The 15,726-nt window shown below is 44.0% G+C and overlaps 1 protein-coding gene across 2 annotated transcripts in view; it reads left to right on the top strand.

Moving 5' to 3' along the window:
• Positions 1–9,367: 9,367 nt before the first annotated feature.
• TRIM24 (tripartite motif containing 24) overlaps positions 9,368–15,726 on the top strand; it is a 109,518-nt gene continuing 103,159 nt past the window's right edge. For both annotated transcript variants that reach the window (XM_045855656.1, XM_045855655.1), the window contains exon 1: positions 9,368–10,005. In XM_045855656.1, coding sequence (XP_045711612.1) covers positions 9,642–10,005 — 364 coding nt within the window. In that variant the 5' untranslated portion in view covers positions 9,368–9,641. The remainder of the gene's footprint in view (positions 10,006–15,726) is intronic.

The following is a 15,726-nucleotide window of genomic DNA, read 5'->3' as shown; positions in this document are numbered from 1 at the left end:
CATTCACATACAACAGTGGTGAGGGTATAACATATTTCTTTATTTAATAATAAAGGGTCGTGTAGTCATAAATATGAAGATACTAATGGCTTCTTGCTCTACGAATTCCAATTCTAGGAATTGAATCTAGGGTCACAAAGATAAATTCTAAAAACAATCATAAATCAGATGCTAATTTATGCCCTCACTGTCCCATCCAATCGACCTCCCCTTATCCTTTTGGTAATGGAATCTCCAGGCCTGCTGAGTTTTCGAAAGACACATGACTACTTCACTGAAGAGAACATTTCCCGGCTCACCTGGGAGGCAGGTGTGACCCTGTAACAACATAACGTCAGTGGAGGTGAGTTTTCAACTTTTGTGTTACTTGATGAAAATTGCCAGTTCCTCTCTTCTCCTGAGTGAAAACAGGGCATTTGAGGGCTGGATCTGGCCATGTAAGAAAAAAACAAACATTTTAAAGAATGGCAGAATAATAAGCTACGAGTAATCTGTTACCTTGAATGCCCGAGAAGAACAGCGGCAGACCACATTCACTTGTAGAAAAGAAAAATAATTTTGATACTGTCTGAGCCATGGAAATGGTCAGACTAGGTCAGCCCATAGCTTGACAAATACAAGTTTAAATGTTTGTCAAAATAGTTTTTCAAAGCAAATGTTGTTATAATGGAATCATAGGCAATTATTTATTTGTTTGTAAAATTAAATTTTTTTATTTTTAGAAAGAAGGGAAGGGAGGGAGAAAGAGAGGAAAGGAAACTTCAATGTGTGGTTCCGTCTCACGAGCTCCTTACTGGAGACCTGGCCTGAAACTCAGACATGTGCCCTGACTGGGAATTGAACTGGCAACCATTTGGTTCAGAGGCTGGCACTCAATCCACTAAGCCACATCAGCCAGGGCATCACAGGCAATTATTAAAAGTGATTTTTATAAATCTATAACTGTCTACATGTATTGTTGGGTTTCATAGTGTGCTTGAATTGCTATAATAAAATTTTACAGACTGTATGGCTTAAACAACAGAAATTTACTTCACAACATTCAAGAGGTTGGAAAGTCCAAGATCAAGGTTCCCAGCCAATTCAGTTTCTGGTGAGAACTCTCTATGGTGGCTTGCAGTAGGCCACCTTGGTGGGTGTTCACGTGGCCTTTCCTCAGTGTATATATGTAAGGAGGGGGATGAGTGGGGTCAAGAGAGAACAACTGAGAATGTGCTCAGGTCTCTGTATTTTTATAAGGACACCAGTACAATCCAATTAGGGCCCCACCCTTGTGATCTTATTTAACCTTAACTCCTACAGACCCTATCTCCAAATATAGCCTGGTGCTAGTTTGAAGGGGGACACAATTCATTCCATAGCATTAAGTTAAAACAATTACTAGTCATGTATATTGTGATTCCAATTATATATATACACATACACACACACACATACATATATATACATAGAGAGAGAGAATGTTTACATAGATAGAATCTGAAAAGATGTTCCCTAGTAGCAATGAACTGTGTGTAGGTGGGATTTAAGTAGGCAAAGACAAGCATCCTTGGGCTATATTAAGAGCAAATTATAGTACAGAAAAGCAGGTATAACTAAAAATAGAGGTTGACATACATCACCACCCCAAGAGCAATCAAAAGCTATAGGACAAATGAAGATTTGTTTCATATAAGTTTCAATGTAAAAATATAATGACAACAACTCCAAAGAATGACACTCTTCACAAGTACAAATATGTACAATGAATTCTACTATCAAGTGAAATATTTCTTGAAAAACAGAAATTGCTTCTTGCTATTTCTGTGCTTTATGTTGGGTTGTGCTAGAATAAATGTTTTAGAGGTTATATCTCAGGTATAAACCATGTTATCACTTTCAGAGTCCTTTCAAATTTCTGCTTCGGTTCACTGATTCATCTTTTACTTATTTGCCCTTTTCTCAGAGTGTTATGGATCTACCCATTCTCCTTTTAGCTCTTAGTAACCACGCTTTTTTCCTTCTCGTGTTAGGTTGGTTACACATTATATGTCTATGTAAGTGACTGTTGCTTTTTCTTTTCATTCTGTTTTCCTTCCTCTGTTCTGTTACTATTTTCCTTGTCCTTACCCTCTTTTCTTCTTCTCAGCCCTCTTGTTGACTTATTTTGATCTACTGGGTTTTTCATGGTTTTTCTTCTTTTTCTTCTCTGAAATCCTTAACCTCATAAGAAAATCCAACAAAGTACCTCCACAGAGCAAGCAGAATATTGAAATGTGGGCCTTTTCTCTGCCCTTAAATATTTCCACAACAGTCAGCACAGGAATTGCTCCAAGTCCTTCAGCTGACTCATTCTAACTGTCCATAAAGGCGGTAAGTTGAACTGAGCCACATTGGTCAATATTTAGTTTACAGTCCATTTCATTATTCCTGTCCTTCAAACAAGGGGAAAGTATGCCTTTTCTCCCATCACTCTCCAGTCCTTACGTGACTTATTTGCTTCTTCATGTAATGTTCTGAAAACACTATTTACCTAAAAGAAAAAATGACTGGGGAGAGGAGGTGGTGAGGGAAAAGAAAAATCACCTGCAAATATCTGTCCTGGACCTTCCTATTTTAAAGACGACTCAGAAGAACCAAATTTCTTTGGCAGGCAGGGGTGGCGGGGGGTGGGGGGAGCTATAATTGAAACAAATACTGGAATGGAGCAGAGGGTGAGAAGACAAAAGCTGCAGAAAGCAAGCTCTAGATTTATGACTTCCATAAAATCTGGGAGGTATTAAGGTAATACAAAGAAGATGAGATGGTTAGTCCCCTAAAGGAATTAATATCTAGTAGGAGAAGTGACATGCCTTCTGTGTTGGGTGTTTTCAAGACCACCAAGAGTTTCAATGATTTGCTAGAAGGAGTCACAAGATTCAGACATTTTCTCCACTTCCAGTTACAGTTTATTACAGCAAAAAGATATAGAGTAGAATCAGCAGAGGGAAAACATGCATAGGGAAAACAGGAGCAAAGTTCCTCTCCCGCTGGAGTCCCACAGACAACACAATTCTCCCAGCCACAATGTGTAACAACACGTGTAAAGTGTTCCCAACCAAGAAAATGCACTCAAGCCCTGGTTTCCAGCGTTTTAAATGATGTTCAGTCACACAGGCATGCGCACCCACGTGACTAACCCTAGCTCCACCCCCTCCCCCCAAAGGTAAAGCTGACACAGCATGGGCCAGGGCCTCTAGTATAGAAAAAATTTGTATTAGTCATAGGTCATGCTGCTGTTAGCATAAACTATCTGGTCGAACTGATGGAGTGTGGCCCAAAGACTCACACATACAAAAACACTTATCAGGTAGGATAAAGGTTCAGAGGTCATCTCTCAGGATTTAGTTAAGGGCCAGTTCTTTCTTTGGATGGTACAAGGGCTTGAGTAATCCAAGCTCACTGAGTTAACCCTTTAGTGCACCTCCAAGTAATATACAGGCTATAAACACTTTTTTTTTTAGAATAACTGTATGGTGCCAGTTGGTCACTGAAAATATCAGGGGGAACACTTTGTAAATTATATTATCATTTCACTGCTATGCTGTACACCTGAAACTAATATAAAATATTAAATGTAAACTGTAGTTGAAAAAAATTTTAAACAAAAAATTTGTAAATAAAAGGTATCATGAAAGTAAAAAGAATGTTAAAAATATAAACAAATAAAATAAAAATAATTGAACTTAACTTTTTATCTTCCTGATGGCAGAAAACTTAATCTAGTGATATTCTCAGTTACTTCAGGTTTAGCCCTGGCCAGTGTGGCTCAGGTGGTTGGGCCATGTCCTGCAAACCCAAAGGGCACATGCTCAGGTTGCAGGTTCGGTCCTGGGTCAGTGCAATCAATCCATGTTCCTTTCTCACATTGATGATTCTCTACCTATCTCTCCCTCCCTTCTTCTCCTTTCTCTAAAATCAGTAAGCATATCCTTAAGGGAGGATTTAAACAGTTACTTCAGGTTTTGCTTCCATTTTGGTTTTAGTCATCATTTCAGGTCTTAATCAGTCAATTCAATATTTATTCTCCCTTCTTCTATCTAGGGATGATTTGCAGATCCAAGGTTTAATAGTGCCGCCATCATCACTGAGCAGAGCAAGATTCAGCCACCTGCCGCCAAACACAGATTGGTGGAGAAGGAAAAAGATCTTTATTAAAATATTGCCAATTTTGCGGGTGGAGGACTCCCCAACTCTGGGCCAATTTCTTTCGCCAAACACAGAAAAAAAACTGAGCCACTCCCAGAACCAGAGACAATGTGCAGAAACCCCACTCCATCCATATCTGTCCTTCTGGAGCCCAAGGCTTCTTTGTGGACAGCCCTCTGAGCTCAGGCTCCCTCCCTGAAGTAGCACTTGTGGGGCTAGCGATGCCATTGCCTTGCTGCAGCTTCCCTTGTCCGGGCTGCTGCCAACCACTGCAACCAGTCCTTCAGGGGCTGCACCCACGGGGCCTGGAGCCCGAGGCTGCTCACACCCTTGCGTCTGGCAAGTGCTCTGGTCCGCACGTCCGTGCTCTAATCTCAGAGGCAGAGAAGGGCACAGTCTGGGACCTTCCGAGCTGTGCAGAGCCACAGCATCCACAGGCCGCCTCCAAGGCTCTCATCCCCGTGGTGCAGCCCAGCGCATTGGACTCGGCTTTGGTGTGAGCTAGCTCCCCAAATGGGCAAGTGAAGGGAAGAAGAAGAGGCACACTCTGCCTACCTCCAGTTTAAATATCCGGCCCCCCAATTCCGGTTGCTCAGGAAGCGTCCTGCTTTCTAGCGAATCCCATGGTCCAGGCTGGCAGGTCAGCCCCTCCTGGGCCGCCATGTTAACCTCCATGGTACACAGTTGCTGTGACCTCCCCAGCCTGTACAAACTCTGTGCAACCTTTTTCCTGCTGTGTCATGACCCATGCTATTTTGTTTTTCTTACCAGGGGTAGGGAAATCTATCACGCTCTGCACTGTGGCTGTGTTTCCTGCGACCCCTCCCCCATTCTGGGGTCTGGGCCCTCCTGCACCACCTTCGGTTCCGCCCCTCTCCCCAGTGATCCCACCATGGCATACATAAGTGGGTGTCACGAGCAAATGTGCTCTGACATAGTCTTTCCCGAAGTCCTCCCTCAACGCCTGTTCAGGTCGTCTGACCTGGGCCTTAGGACCTGAAAGCGCCCGGCCACCCGTATTGCTACTCACCCTACTGGTAGTGCTGGCACCAAGGAATGACAGGGAGTCAACACAGGTGACTACGCTATTGACTCAGCTTTTCTTAATGCAGATTCGACCCAAACCTACAATAACCTGATAACAATAATAATCACTCAGAAACAATCAGCAGTAATATCCCACAAGAGAATTGGGGGGTAACAAACCCAAATCCCAAGAGTCCGGATCAGATCCCTGGTCTGGGAAGCAGCTGGTTAGCATCTTGCAAAAGTCTGTGCTGCTTCAGAGTCAGCTAGGGCAGAGGTGAACGGAGCAGGGTGGCACTACTTTCTCCCTCTCAGCTGTCTCAGCTGTCCAGGCCATTGCACCTGCTTTCACGCTCCTCTTGGTTGCAAGGTTGTATTGTTTTGTACAGTTTCTCATAAACATATTCTTCTCAGTCTCAATAAGCACATGTTAGTTTACTCAGTCCCCATAGGCACATGTTGTTCACATCAGCTCTGATAGGAACACGTTGTTTACGTTGGTCTACTGCGCGTGCTCTGAGAGGGTCGTGTCACCGTTCCGATAAGCACGTGTTGTTTACCGCGCTGTACTGCGCATGCTTGAGAGATTGCATCATCCGGTCATTGCTCTATTGCACATGCGCTAAACATGGCTTTAGTCCTGGTCTCCACAGTGGAAGAGACACTGGGTCCTTGAGTATCCTGAGTTCGTTGTGGCCTACACAGAATGCGCCTTGTTTTCACTGGTTCTCAGCTGCTGGCATCTCGGTGGAAACACTTGAAGTAATCTGACAGTCTTTGGTTCCTGAACATACATCCTTTTTGTCCTACCAATGAGGCCACAAGTCAACCAGGCTTCTCGGCCACTACTGAGGATACAGTGATATTTTCCTTGTTCCTCTAAAACTATAGGTGATTGGGTTGTGGCCCTGCCCTGGTATGGTCCAGAACCTTTTGTGTGCCAGGTGACCTCCAGGTGTTTGATGGTCCCAGGAAAAATTGTAAGGGTGAGTCAGAGTGAGAATGAAGCAAGTTTTATTCATGTGAAGAACGAAAAGGAGACCAGGGCACACGCACCGCTTTGAAAGAAGCAAAAAGTACACGTCCTTTTGGTGAGGATGAGTGGATGTTGGCCAACTCGACTCAGTAGTATAGCATGTGGTCAGTTAGTTCTTGGTATTTGATGTGTTTCCAAGGGGGCGGTGAGGGTTGTATCCAACCTTTGTGGTGCCAAATTGTGACTCCGCTGTCGGATTGGGAGGGGCGTCCTTATTCCTAATATGGTCCATGCTGGAAGTGCCCTGGTGGTGTTGGTCCCCCCTCTGCTAACTGAAAACTGTATTTAAGGAAGAATAATGGATTGGTAGTGTGGGTCCCATTCTACCTGTGGTGTTAATTTTAATTATATGACGATATAATGAGCTTTGGGGTTGTTCTCTGGTCAGCTTTTCCTCCATCTTGGATTAGCCTGGATCTAACTGGCTTTTGTTATCTATCTCTTTGACTTGGTGATTTAAGCCATCTGCTCTCCAGGATCTTCGTTTAAGGGAGGATAGGGTCTTGTGACTTATCAGCTGGTTGTTAATTGCTCGGCCATTCTGGTTGTTTGTTTGACCCATTGTGTGTTTCCTCATTTGACCTGCCAGGGAATTTTCCTAGTTTTTTACTTGTCTCAGGGTAAAGAGGTTATCTCAACCCATCCTTGACTAGATAAGTATCATAACCTTTGAGAGGTCTGCTCAAAGACGATTTGGTTGAACTTCCCTAAAACCTCTAAAATTTCTACCCATTACTACCATTTAAGAGGTGGGCACGAGAAATTCTCACCAGCATCTAATGCTCTTGCTTTCCTTTAAGACTCCCTTCTGTTCCAGCACAGACAACTCTTATCCACACTCTCAGAGGTGATGGTAGAGGCAATGGGGGTACAGTTTAGAAAGTGGCAAGCCATCCAATTAGGCTGAAACTTAGAATGGGTATGGAAAAGCAGTGATAATCAGACAGGAAGATCAGATAGAAATGAAGTTGTAGAAAGCCTTGGATGCAGTAGGAAGCCATAGAAATTATAGAGCGAGAGAGAGGGATAGACTAAGAGCTGTAATTAAGAAAAAATAATTTATTGGTAGTGTGGATCTCTAAAATATTTTTGCAGCACACTTGGGAGGACGATAACCTAGATTTTTTTTTTAAATCACATGAATAGAACACGTAGAACAATTCATTCATTTTCTACACTTAAAAAACTCAAAAGCCATCTCCATTTGAATGTATGATCGTTTTAATTATACAAGACTAGGAAGTTTAAGAGTATAGAAGAATTTTCTCTAAAACTGATTGTCCATGATGACTGAGAAAGTAAACTAGTGGGTAATGCCAAATTGCATGGAATTCCCTCAGTACAAGCTTCCCTGATTCACCTGTTCTTCCCTTTTCCCCCACCATCATCAGAGGGAATAAGGGACACCTGTCTTTAGAAATTATTAAAATCATTTATTTGTAATACAGGTTTTAATTTTACAGTATATTAAGATTTTCAAGGTGAAGCTACACAAAGACAGGGTACAGAATGAGTACTGGAAAAGAAGTGATGAACTTAGTCTGTGATGGTTTCAAGGGACGACAGGTTAAGTCTAAATTTTGACATAAGGACATTCCGGAGCAAAGGGAAATGTAAGTACAGAGCAGGAGGCATTAAAATTAAAGTACGGGAATAGGAGCTTCAGCTTGAGAGGTGTATGGGGATGAAATCCCAGTGGGGACAGGTACAAAATTTGGGACAGGCCTCCGTTTCTCTATAGAGCACCCAGATTACAATCCTGAGATGCCGCTAGAAGTTAATAGGAGGATGGGCCCAAAGAAGGAGGTTTTAAGCAAGCTTGCCAGGTGATTCTTATGCAAACTAACACCTAAGAAATTACTACCATATAAAATCAATAGGCCTTGGATATCATTAAAAACTTGGTCTGGAGGCTTAAGGAGACTGTATTTGAGGACCTGATGGAAAAGAGGCTGGTAGGAGAGCTATCATTTGAGAAAGTCGTGTTTTGGGGGAGTGCTGCATGCCTAGAGTTTGTCCTCCACGATTGCCATTTCTGCTTCCAAAATCATTTCAATTTTAACAACACTTTTTGTGGCACCACCTCACTCTCCTCAAAGGTCCAGCACCACTTCATTTCCCTTGAAAATACCACCTCCATACAATTTTGAACAGTCCTGTGTATATACGAAAGCTTTGTTTTCCCCACCCCAATTCTACAAGCTCTTTAAAAGTTCAACCATTTTTTTGAGTGAAAATGTGTGTAACTTCTGATATAAGTGCGTGTGTAGGAGGTGAGGTGGAAAATAAAAACAATATTGAACTTATGAGTTATTTGGATGTAATTATTCAGATTTTTTATTTCTTATAATGATGTCATATTTATGCAATAACGACAGTTGCAAACAATCCTTGTATATTAATTCTTTGGAAAATGAATCATTTTTACTCAAAAATTAAATCATTGACTTGAAAAATTAATTTCTTTTTCATTGGTGAAATTCTTCAAAAATCTCCTACTTGTAAGAGAAACTTCCCTTTATTTTTCTTGCTCCATCATTAATCATAGAGATGAGTCCGTTCAGGTGGCAACATCCATGCTGTTTCTACATCTTTTTTCCCCACATTTTCCACTTTTTATACTCTTTCCTTGCTCTCTCTTCACTATCTCCACTTTGTCATCTCTTGACAAAGGATACTCATTCCTACAGGACTCCGTCTCCGGTAGCAAAACCAGAGTTTTGGAAGCAGTTACTTAATTAACGCATAGGTGCAGTAAACTCCGCCCAATAGGAGGAGCCAACACAGGCGGATCGAATTAGGTGGTCGGTGGTTAACAAATGAACCCTTAATCTTTTCAGAGGAGCTACTCGCACACAATGGCCCAATCAGAGGCCGCAGTTCTAGTAGTTCTGAGGGGCGGGGCTGAGCAAGCGCCCTCCCACCTCTCAGCCTCCCGCCGCGGCCCTCGGGGCCTCGCGGGCTTCGGAAGGCCCCGCCCCCTGGCCAGGCGCGAGGGCTATTGGGCGGTGTGCTCACAGTCGTCGTCTCAGTTGCCGGGAGAGAGAGCGAGGGCGGGGGCGGGGGCGGGGGCGGGGACCGAGATGGGCCGGGGCCCCAGAGAAAAAGCGGGGAGGCTCGGGTCGGTTGGGCGGGTTCGACGAGCGCCGCGGCGATTGGCGAAGCGGTCGGAGCGCAGCCTCCCTAGTGCGCGGAACGGTCCCCGCTGACAGATCCCCTTTTTCCGGCCGCGCTACCCGGGAGGCGGATCCCCGGTGCCTGAGGAGGCTTCCTCCGCCCGCCCTCCCTCCCTCTCCCGCGGGTCACCCCAGCCGCCTGTGAGGAGGAGGAGGAGGTCGTCGGGGGCGGCGGCGGCGGCGGCGGGCGGAGACAGCGCTCCCCCTTCGGCGGCGGCGGCGGCGGGGGCAGGACAATGGAGGTGGCTGTGGAGAAGGCGGCGACGGCGGCCGCGGCGGTTTCGGCGGCGGCCCCCGGGGGACCCTCGGCGGCGCCGAGCGGGGAGAACGAGGCCGAGAGTCGACAGGGCCCTGACTCGGAGCGCGGAGGCGAGGCGGCCCGGCTCAACCTGTTGGACACTTGCGCCGTGTGCCACCAGAACATTCAGAGCCGGGCGCCCAAGCTGCTGCCCTGCCTGCACTCCTTCTGCCAGCGCTGCCTGCCCGCGCCGCAGCGCTACCTCATGCTGCCCGCGCCCGTGCTGGGCTCGGCCGAGACCCCGCCGCCCCTCCCGGGCCCCGGCTCGCCGGTCAGCGGCTCCTCGCCGTTCGCTACCCAAGGTGAGAGGCGGGCGTTGGGGAGCCGGGGGAGGGCGTCGGGGAGTCCCGCGCCCTTGTGTGGCGCGACCCGCTGTCACGTCGCCGCCGTCGCCAGGGGTGCACGGCGGGGGAGGGGCGAAGAAGAGGGTCTGTGTTGGCGGCGGTGACACGGGGGGCCCGCGAGCAACTTCCACCGGCGCTGTGGACTTGGCCGCCCTGCTGCCGCTGCTCCTGCCCGGCAGCAGTCTCCTCCAAGGCTGGGTTGCCCGTGCGACCCGCACTTTTGAAAAACCACTGGCGAAGTCTGCTGTTGTGTGCATCTCTGGTTCTTTACCAACTGCATCGAGTTAAGGGCTACCCTCTGCCTCCCCAAAGCTTTGTCCAGGTGCATATGATCCTAATCATCCCATCTGTACCCACTTTGCGCGCGCGTGCGTGCGTGCGTGTGTGTGTGTATGCTGGAGAAGGAGAGGGAGGGATAAAGATGAAGTGATGGTGACTTTGATGATTGATTACAGATCAAATGCTGTCTGTTTTCTGTCTTTCATGATTCGGGCTCTTTATCTTAATGAGAACCCAGCTCTCTTCTTTCCGCTGTGGACAAAGGGATTAAAAGACGGTGTTCTGTTGTCTTTATCTTTCGAAGATTTTGAGACGGTTAAGGGTAAAGAGAAATTGAACAAAGTGATTTGGGGGGTGTAGGATTTTGTTGTATTTTGTAAACCACAGCTGGAAATGTTGAAGTTACTATTCTCTTCGTGCTTTTTTTCTTTAACTGTATGAGACTTTTGACAGTTTCCATTGCTAACGTTAACAGGTTTAAAACATTTGAAGTTAGTTAAAGCAAGCACAGTAATGAATGGTTTCTAGTAGACTACTTTAAGTTTTTAAATTTTAATATTGCAAATATTTTAGCACGTCCTTTTAAAATATAGAGTAACTGGAAAAGGAATTAATTTTTAATGTTTACTTCCTTTATAGAGGAACTAGTTGATTTAATTTGAGATGAAATGCTAATTAAATAATTGATCCAGGTCAAGGGGTCTGTGAAATTAATGTTTTAAATAGATCGTAGTGTTAGACTCCTCATTTAATTATGTTAGGAACAGTATCTGGTTGAGGGAGACGATTTTCCATGGGTCTTTCTGTTTTGCACGTCCTGCCCTCAGACTGACTGCCCTTTGTTTCTGTTTTTAAGGGATGCATGTGTAAGGAACAGCCTTAGCAGATAGTGTCTTCCATCAGAGCAAAGAGCAGGCGTTTGTATGGTCCAGTACAATAAAGCTAAATGTCTCCTTCTGGAGTAAAAGGCAAGCATGCTTCTATTGCTCTTCCTAAAAGATTAGGGTTCCCTAAGAGTAGGTTTCTTTGCATATTACACAGCCCATTGCCTGTACTGGTGTCAGCTGGCCTTTTTCACGTTGCTTAATGGGAACTGGGATTCTGGGAACCAGTGCAAAAATGTTGGTGCTTTGGCTTATGTTACTGTTGTAGGTAATAAACTGCCCTTTGTCTGTGACTCCTGAGTCTCGTGTCTTCTACCAGTGTCCATGGCAAGCTAATTCGTTAGCTTGTGAGTAGGGTTACATCTCAGATCATTCACACTAGTTTTGCTCAGATGTGGCCCACCTGTTAGAAAGTTAGTACAGGGGAAAACTTAAATCTTAGTTCTTAATTTTTAAGACATATTTTCAGGTTTCTTTTATTTATATTTTAAATGGTTGAACATTTAAAATATAAATGGCCAACTAGGACCTGACTTTTGCATAATTTTAGAATTAAGATGTATTGTGTGTATGGCCATGACATTCAGACTGAAATGAATGAGAAAGTGGGGAAATAAAAACTGATTCTCAATTCCAAGGCAAGTTTGTAATTTTAGATTTTTCAAAATGTTCTTTGTAATTCTAGTCTCTAAGTATTTTTTTATCTTTGTGTTTGAATTGTAAGCAAGAGTTCAAGGAAAGTATTTAAATGGGAAGATAAATGTTTTTGTTTTATTCTAAGAAGGCTTTAACAAATCATACTTTACAGGTGAATATCTCAAAAAAAAAGCTAGGGTTATCAATAAATTAAAAATGTTATCCTGAATCTTATTGATTTGAATATTTTCTCCCTTCCTCTCTCCTTTAAACTTATTGTCTAATACTCCTAAAGCAAAAGTATTAGACAATAAGTTTTAGAACTAAATAAACAGGGTTCATTTGATCATCTGTTTTTCATTTCCTTAATGAACTTGTGAGTACAGACATCAGGGATCAAACTACAATACCTACAGAAGCTAAGCCAGTAATCGAGATGGAGAACTATGAGTATGGGGTTAAAATAATAGGGAATGGAGGGGAGGGTGGTTGACAAATTCTACTTAGCTCCAGCAGATTGTCATGTGAGGGTGCAGGACCAGTGTTGAAGGATCCTTTATTTTTTAGTTTTTTCCTTAATGAGTAGTCAGAGTCTGGGTTTTGGGTAAAATTTCTTTAATATTAGATATTGGCAGGTAATTAAGAAAAAAATAACATACCCAAGAGGCCCATTGTGTAGGCCCAACAAAAGAGTTTGGTTGAGGCCACATAACATGTTCCAGTGATACTCTTAACTTGTAGGTTTAGACAGGGCTTTTAGCTGTACTAGAATCATCTGGTGTACTTTTTAAAATATGTATATTTTATTGATTATGCTATTACAGTTGTCCCATTTCCCCCCCTTCACTCCACTCTGCCCTGCATACCCCCTCCCACCCACATTCCCCCCCTTTAGTTCATGCATGGGTCATACATATAAGTTCTTTGGCTTCGACATTTCCCATACTATTCTTACCCTCCCCCCTGTCTATTTTCTACCTACCAATTATGCTACTTATTCTCTGTACCTTTTCTCCCTCTCCCCCCACCCAATCCCCTGTTGATAACCCTCCATGTGATCTTTTCTGTGATTCTGTTCCTGTTCTAGTTGTTTGCTTAGTCTGTTTTTGGTTTTATTTTAGCTGTGGTTAATGATTTTGAGTTTGCTGTCACTTTACTGTTCATATTTTTTTATCTTTTTTTTTAAAGATAAATCCCTTTAACATTTCATATAATAAGGGCTTGGTGATGATGAACTCCTTTCACTTGATCTTATCTGAGAAGCACTTTATCTGCCCTTCCATTCTAAATGAAAGCTTTGCTGGATATAGAGCAATCTTCGATGCAGGTCCTTGCTTTCATGACTTGGATTACTTCTTTCCAGCCCCTTCTTGCCTGCAAGGTCTCTTTTGAAAAATCAGCTGAGAGTCTGATGGGAACTCCTTTGTAGGTTACTGTCTCCTTATCTCTTGCTGCTTCCAGGATTCTCTCCTTATCTTTAATCTTGGGTAATGTAATTATGATGTGCCTAGGTGTGTTCCTTTTTGGGTCCTACTTCTTTGGGACTCTCTGAGCTTCCTGGACGTCCTGGAAGTCTATTTCCTTTGCCAGATTGGGGAAGTTCTCCTTCATTATTTGTTCAAATAACTTTTCCACTTGTTGCTCTTCTTCTCCTCCTGGTACCCCCATAATCCAGATGTTGGAGCATTTAAAGGTGTCCTGGAGGTTCCTAAACCTCTCCTCACTTTTTTGAATTCTTGTTTCTTCATTGTGTTCTGGTTGGATGTTTCTTTCTTCTTTCTGGTCCACACTGTTGATTTGAGTCCCCGTTTCCTTCCCATCACTATTGGTTCCCTGTACATTTTCCTTTATTTCACTTAGGGAAGCTTTCATTTTTTCATTTAATTTGTGACCAAAATCAACCAATTCTGTGAGCTTCCCAATCATCAGTGTTTTCAGCTGTGCATCTGATAGGTTGGTTATCTCTCAGTCGCTTAAAAGGATGGGTTCTGGGGCTTTCATGTGTTCTTCTGTTTGAGCCATCTTTTTTTGGGGGGGGTATTCTGTTCACACCTGTTACATATGAGGGGCAGAGCCTTAGGTATTAACCAGGGTGGGGCAACCCAGTCGCTGGGTTGTGACGTTGTATGTGGGGACAGGGTCTGAGAGGGAACAATGGCACTTGATCCACTCTCTGCCGATTTCAGTCCCTTCTGCTACTTCCCCCAAGCAAACTGGACCTTTCTGGTACTGAGTCCCGTGTGCATGGGCTTGCACACCCCTTGGGTCTTCCCAATGAGCTCTCCTGTGAGGCTTGGAGTCTCTCCCTGCGCCTCAACCCCACAGGTCTTTTCAATCAGTGCCCTGAGGTTCTATTTCCCCAGCTCTGGGACCCTGGGACTGCCGGTCAGCCAGCCGCCTTGTGTGCAGTGCATTGCTTCACAATCTTGGCCTTGCTGGGTCTGCCGGTTGCTACCTCTTGGCCAGGGTTTGCCAGTCGCTGCTTGTGCACCCAGGGTCTGCCTGCTGTGATCTTACGCACCCCGTCCCAAAGCTTTCTGTGCTGTGCAATCCCTCTCCACCCAGCTTCCCAACTCCGCCCTTCCTACTCGTCTGGATGAATGTGTCTTCTTTAACTCCTTGGTTGTCGGACTTCCATACAGTTCAGTTTTCTGTCACAGTTCAGGTTGTTTTCTGTTTTTAAATTGTTGTCATTCTTCTTCTGGTTGTGGGAGAAGGCACAGTGTGTCTACCTACGCCTCCACCTTGGCCAGAAGTCTCAGAAAGCTGATGAATTCTTATTTTTCACACTCCCTGGACAAATAATGTGACCCCTTTAAACATATCTGAGAATTTATAAATTATAATACTTTTTTTCTTATAAGTTAGCATTATTCATTTTTTTAAAATTAGTCATGTTGATTTTGATTTTTTAATTGAATTTATTGAGGTGACATTGGTTAATAAAATTGTTTCAGGAGTACAATTCTGTAATACATCACCTGTATACCATATTGTGTTTACAATCCCAAGTTACATCTACTCCTATCATCATTTATCCCCCCATATTATGATTTTTAAAAATGTACTAGGAAGAACTTATTTTTAAAAAATATTTTATTTACAGAGGGAGGGGAATAGAAGGAGAAAGAAAGAAACATTGAGTGGTGCCCCTCCATCCACATACCCCACAACCCAGGCACGTGTCCAGAGACCTGGAACTTGCAACCACAATCCCCCACCTCCAACCCCCACAACCCCAGTCCACAGGTTTGACACCCAATCCACTGAGGCACACCAGTCAGGACAGAATTTATTTTTTTATAAATTTCATTTAGGATAACAAAATCACTAAAAAGCTGAGCAGAAAGGGAAACCAGGTCTGAAAGTGCTGAGAATTTCTATTCTATACTTGAATTTTGGTATTAATTTTCTAAAGAGTTTCCTTACAATATACTGTATTTTGAGCTAAGGAAATGCTATGGTTTCATTTTATACTCTAGAAGTCTAAAACTATGCCAAATTGAGCTGTCTGAGGAGAGGGACCTTAATATCTAAAGCTTAAGTATACCCGGAAGACAATTTGAGACTTCCGACCAGGACGGAGGCATAGGTAGACACACTGTGCCTCCTCCCACAACCAAATGAAGGACAACAACAATTGAAAAACAAAAAACAACCAGAACTGACAGAAAATTGAACTGTATGGAAGTCCAACAACCAAGTAGTAAAAGAAGAAACATTGATCCAGACTGGTAGGAGGGGCAAAGATGGGCAGCTGGGGTGAGGAGGACTCACTGCAAAGTGGCAGCTGGTGGACCCAGCGAGACTGCGGATTGTGGAACAGGGCACAGTATGCAAGGCAGCTGGCAGACCAGGCAGTCCCACATTCACGGGCAGA

The sequence above is a fragment of the Phyllostomus hastatus genome, unplaced genomic scaffold (assembly GCF_019186645.2).
Source record: "Phyllostomus hastatus isolate PE091 unplaced genomic scaffold, TTU_PhHast_1.1 phas_scaffold_114, whole genome shotgun sequence".
Lineage (NCBI taxonomy): Eukaryota > Metazoa > Chordata > Mammalia > Chiroptera > Phyllostomidae > Phyllostomus > Phyllostomus hastatus.
This window is presented reverse-complemented; position numbering and strand designations above follow the sequence as displayed.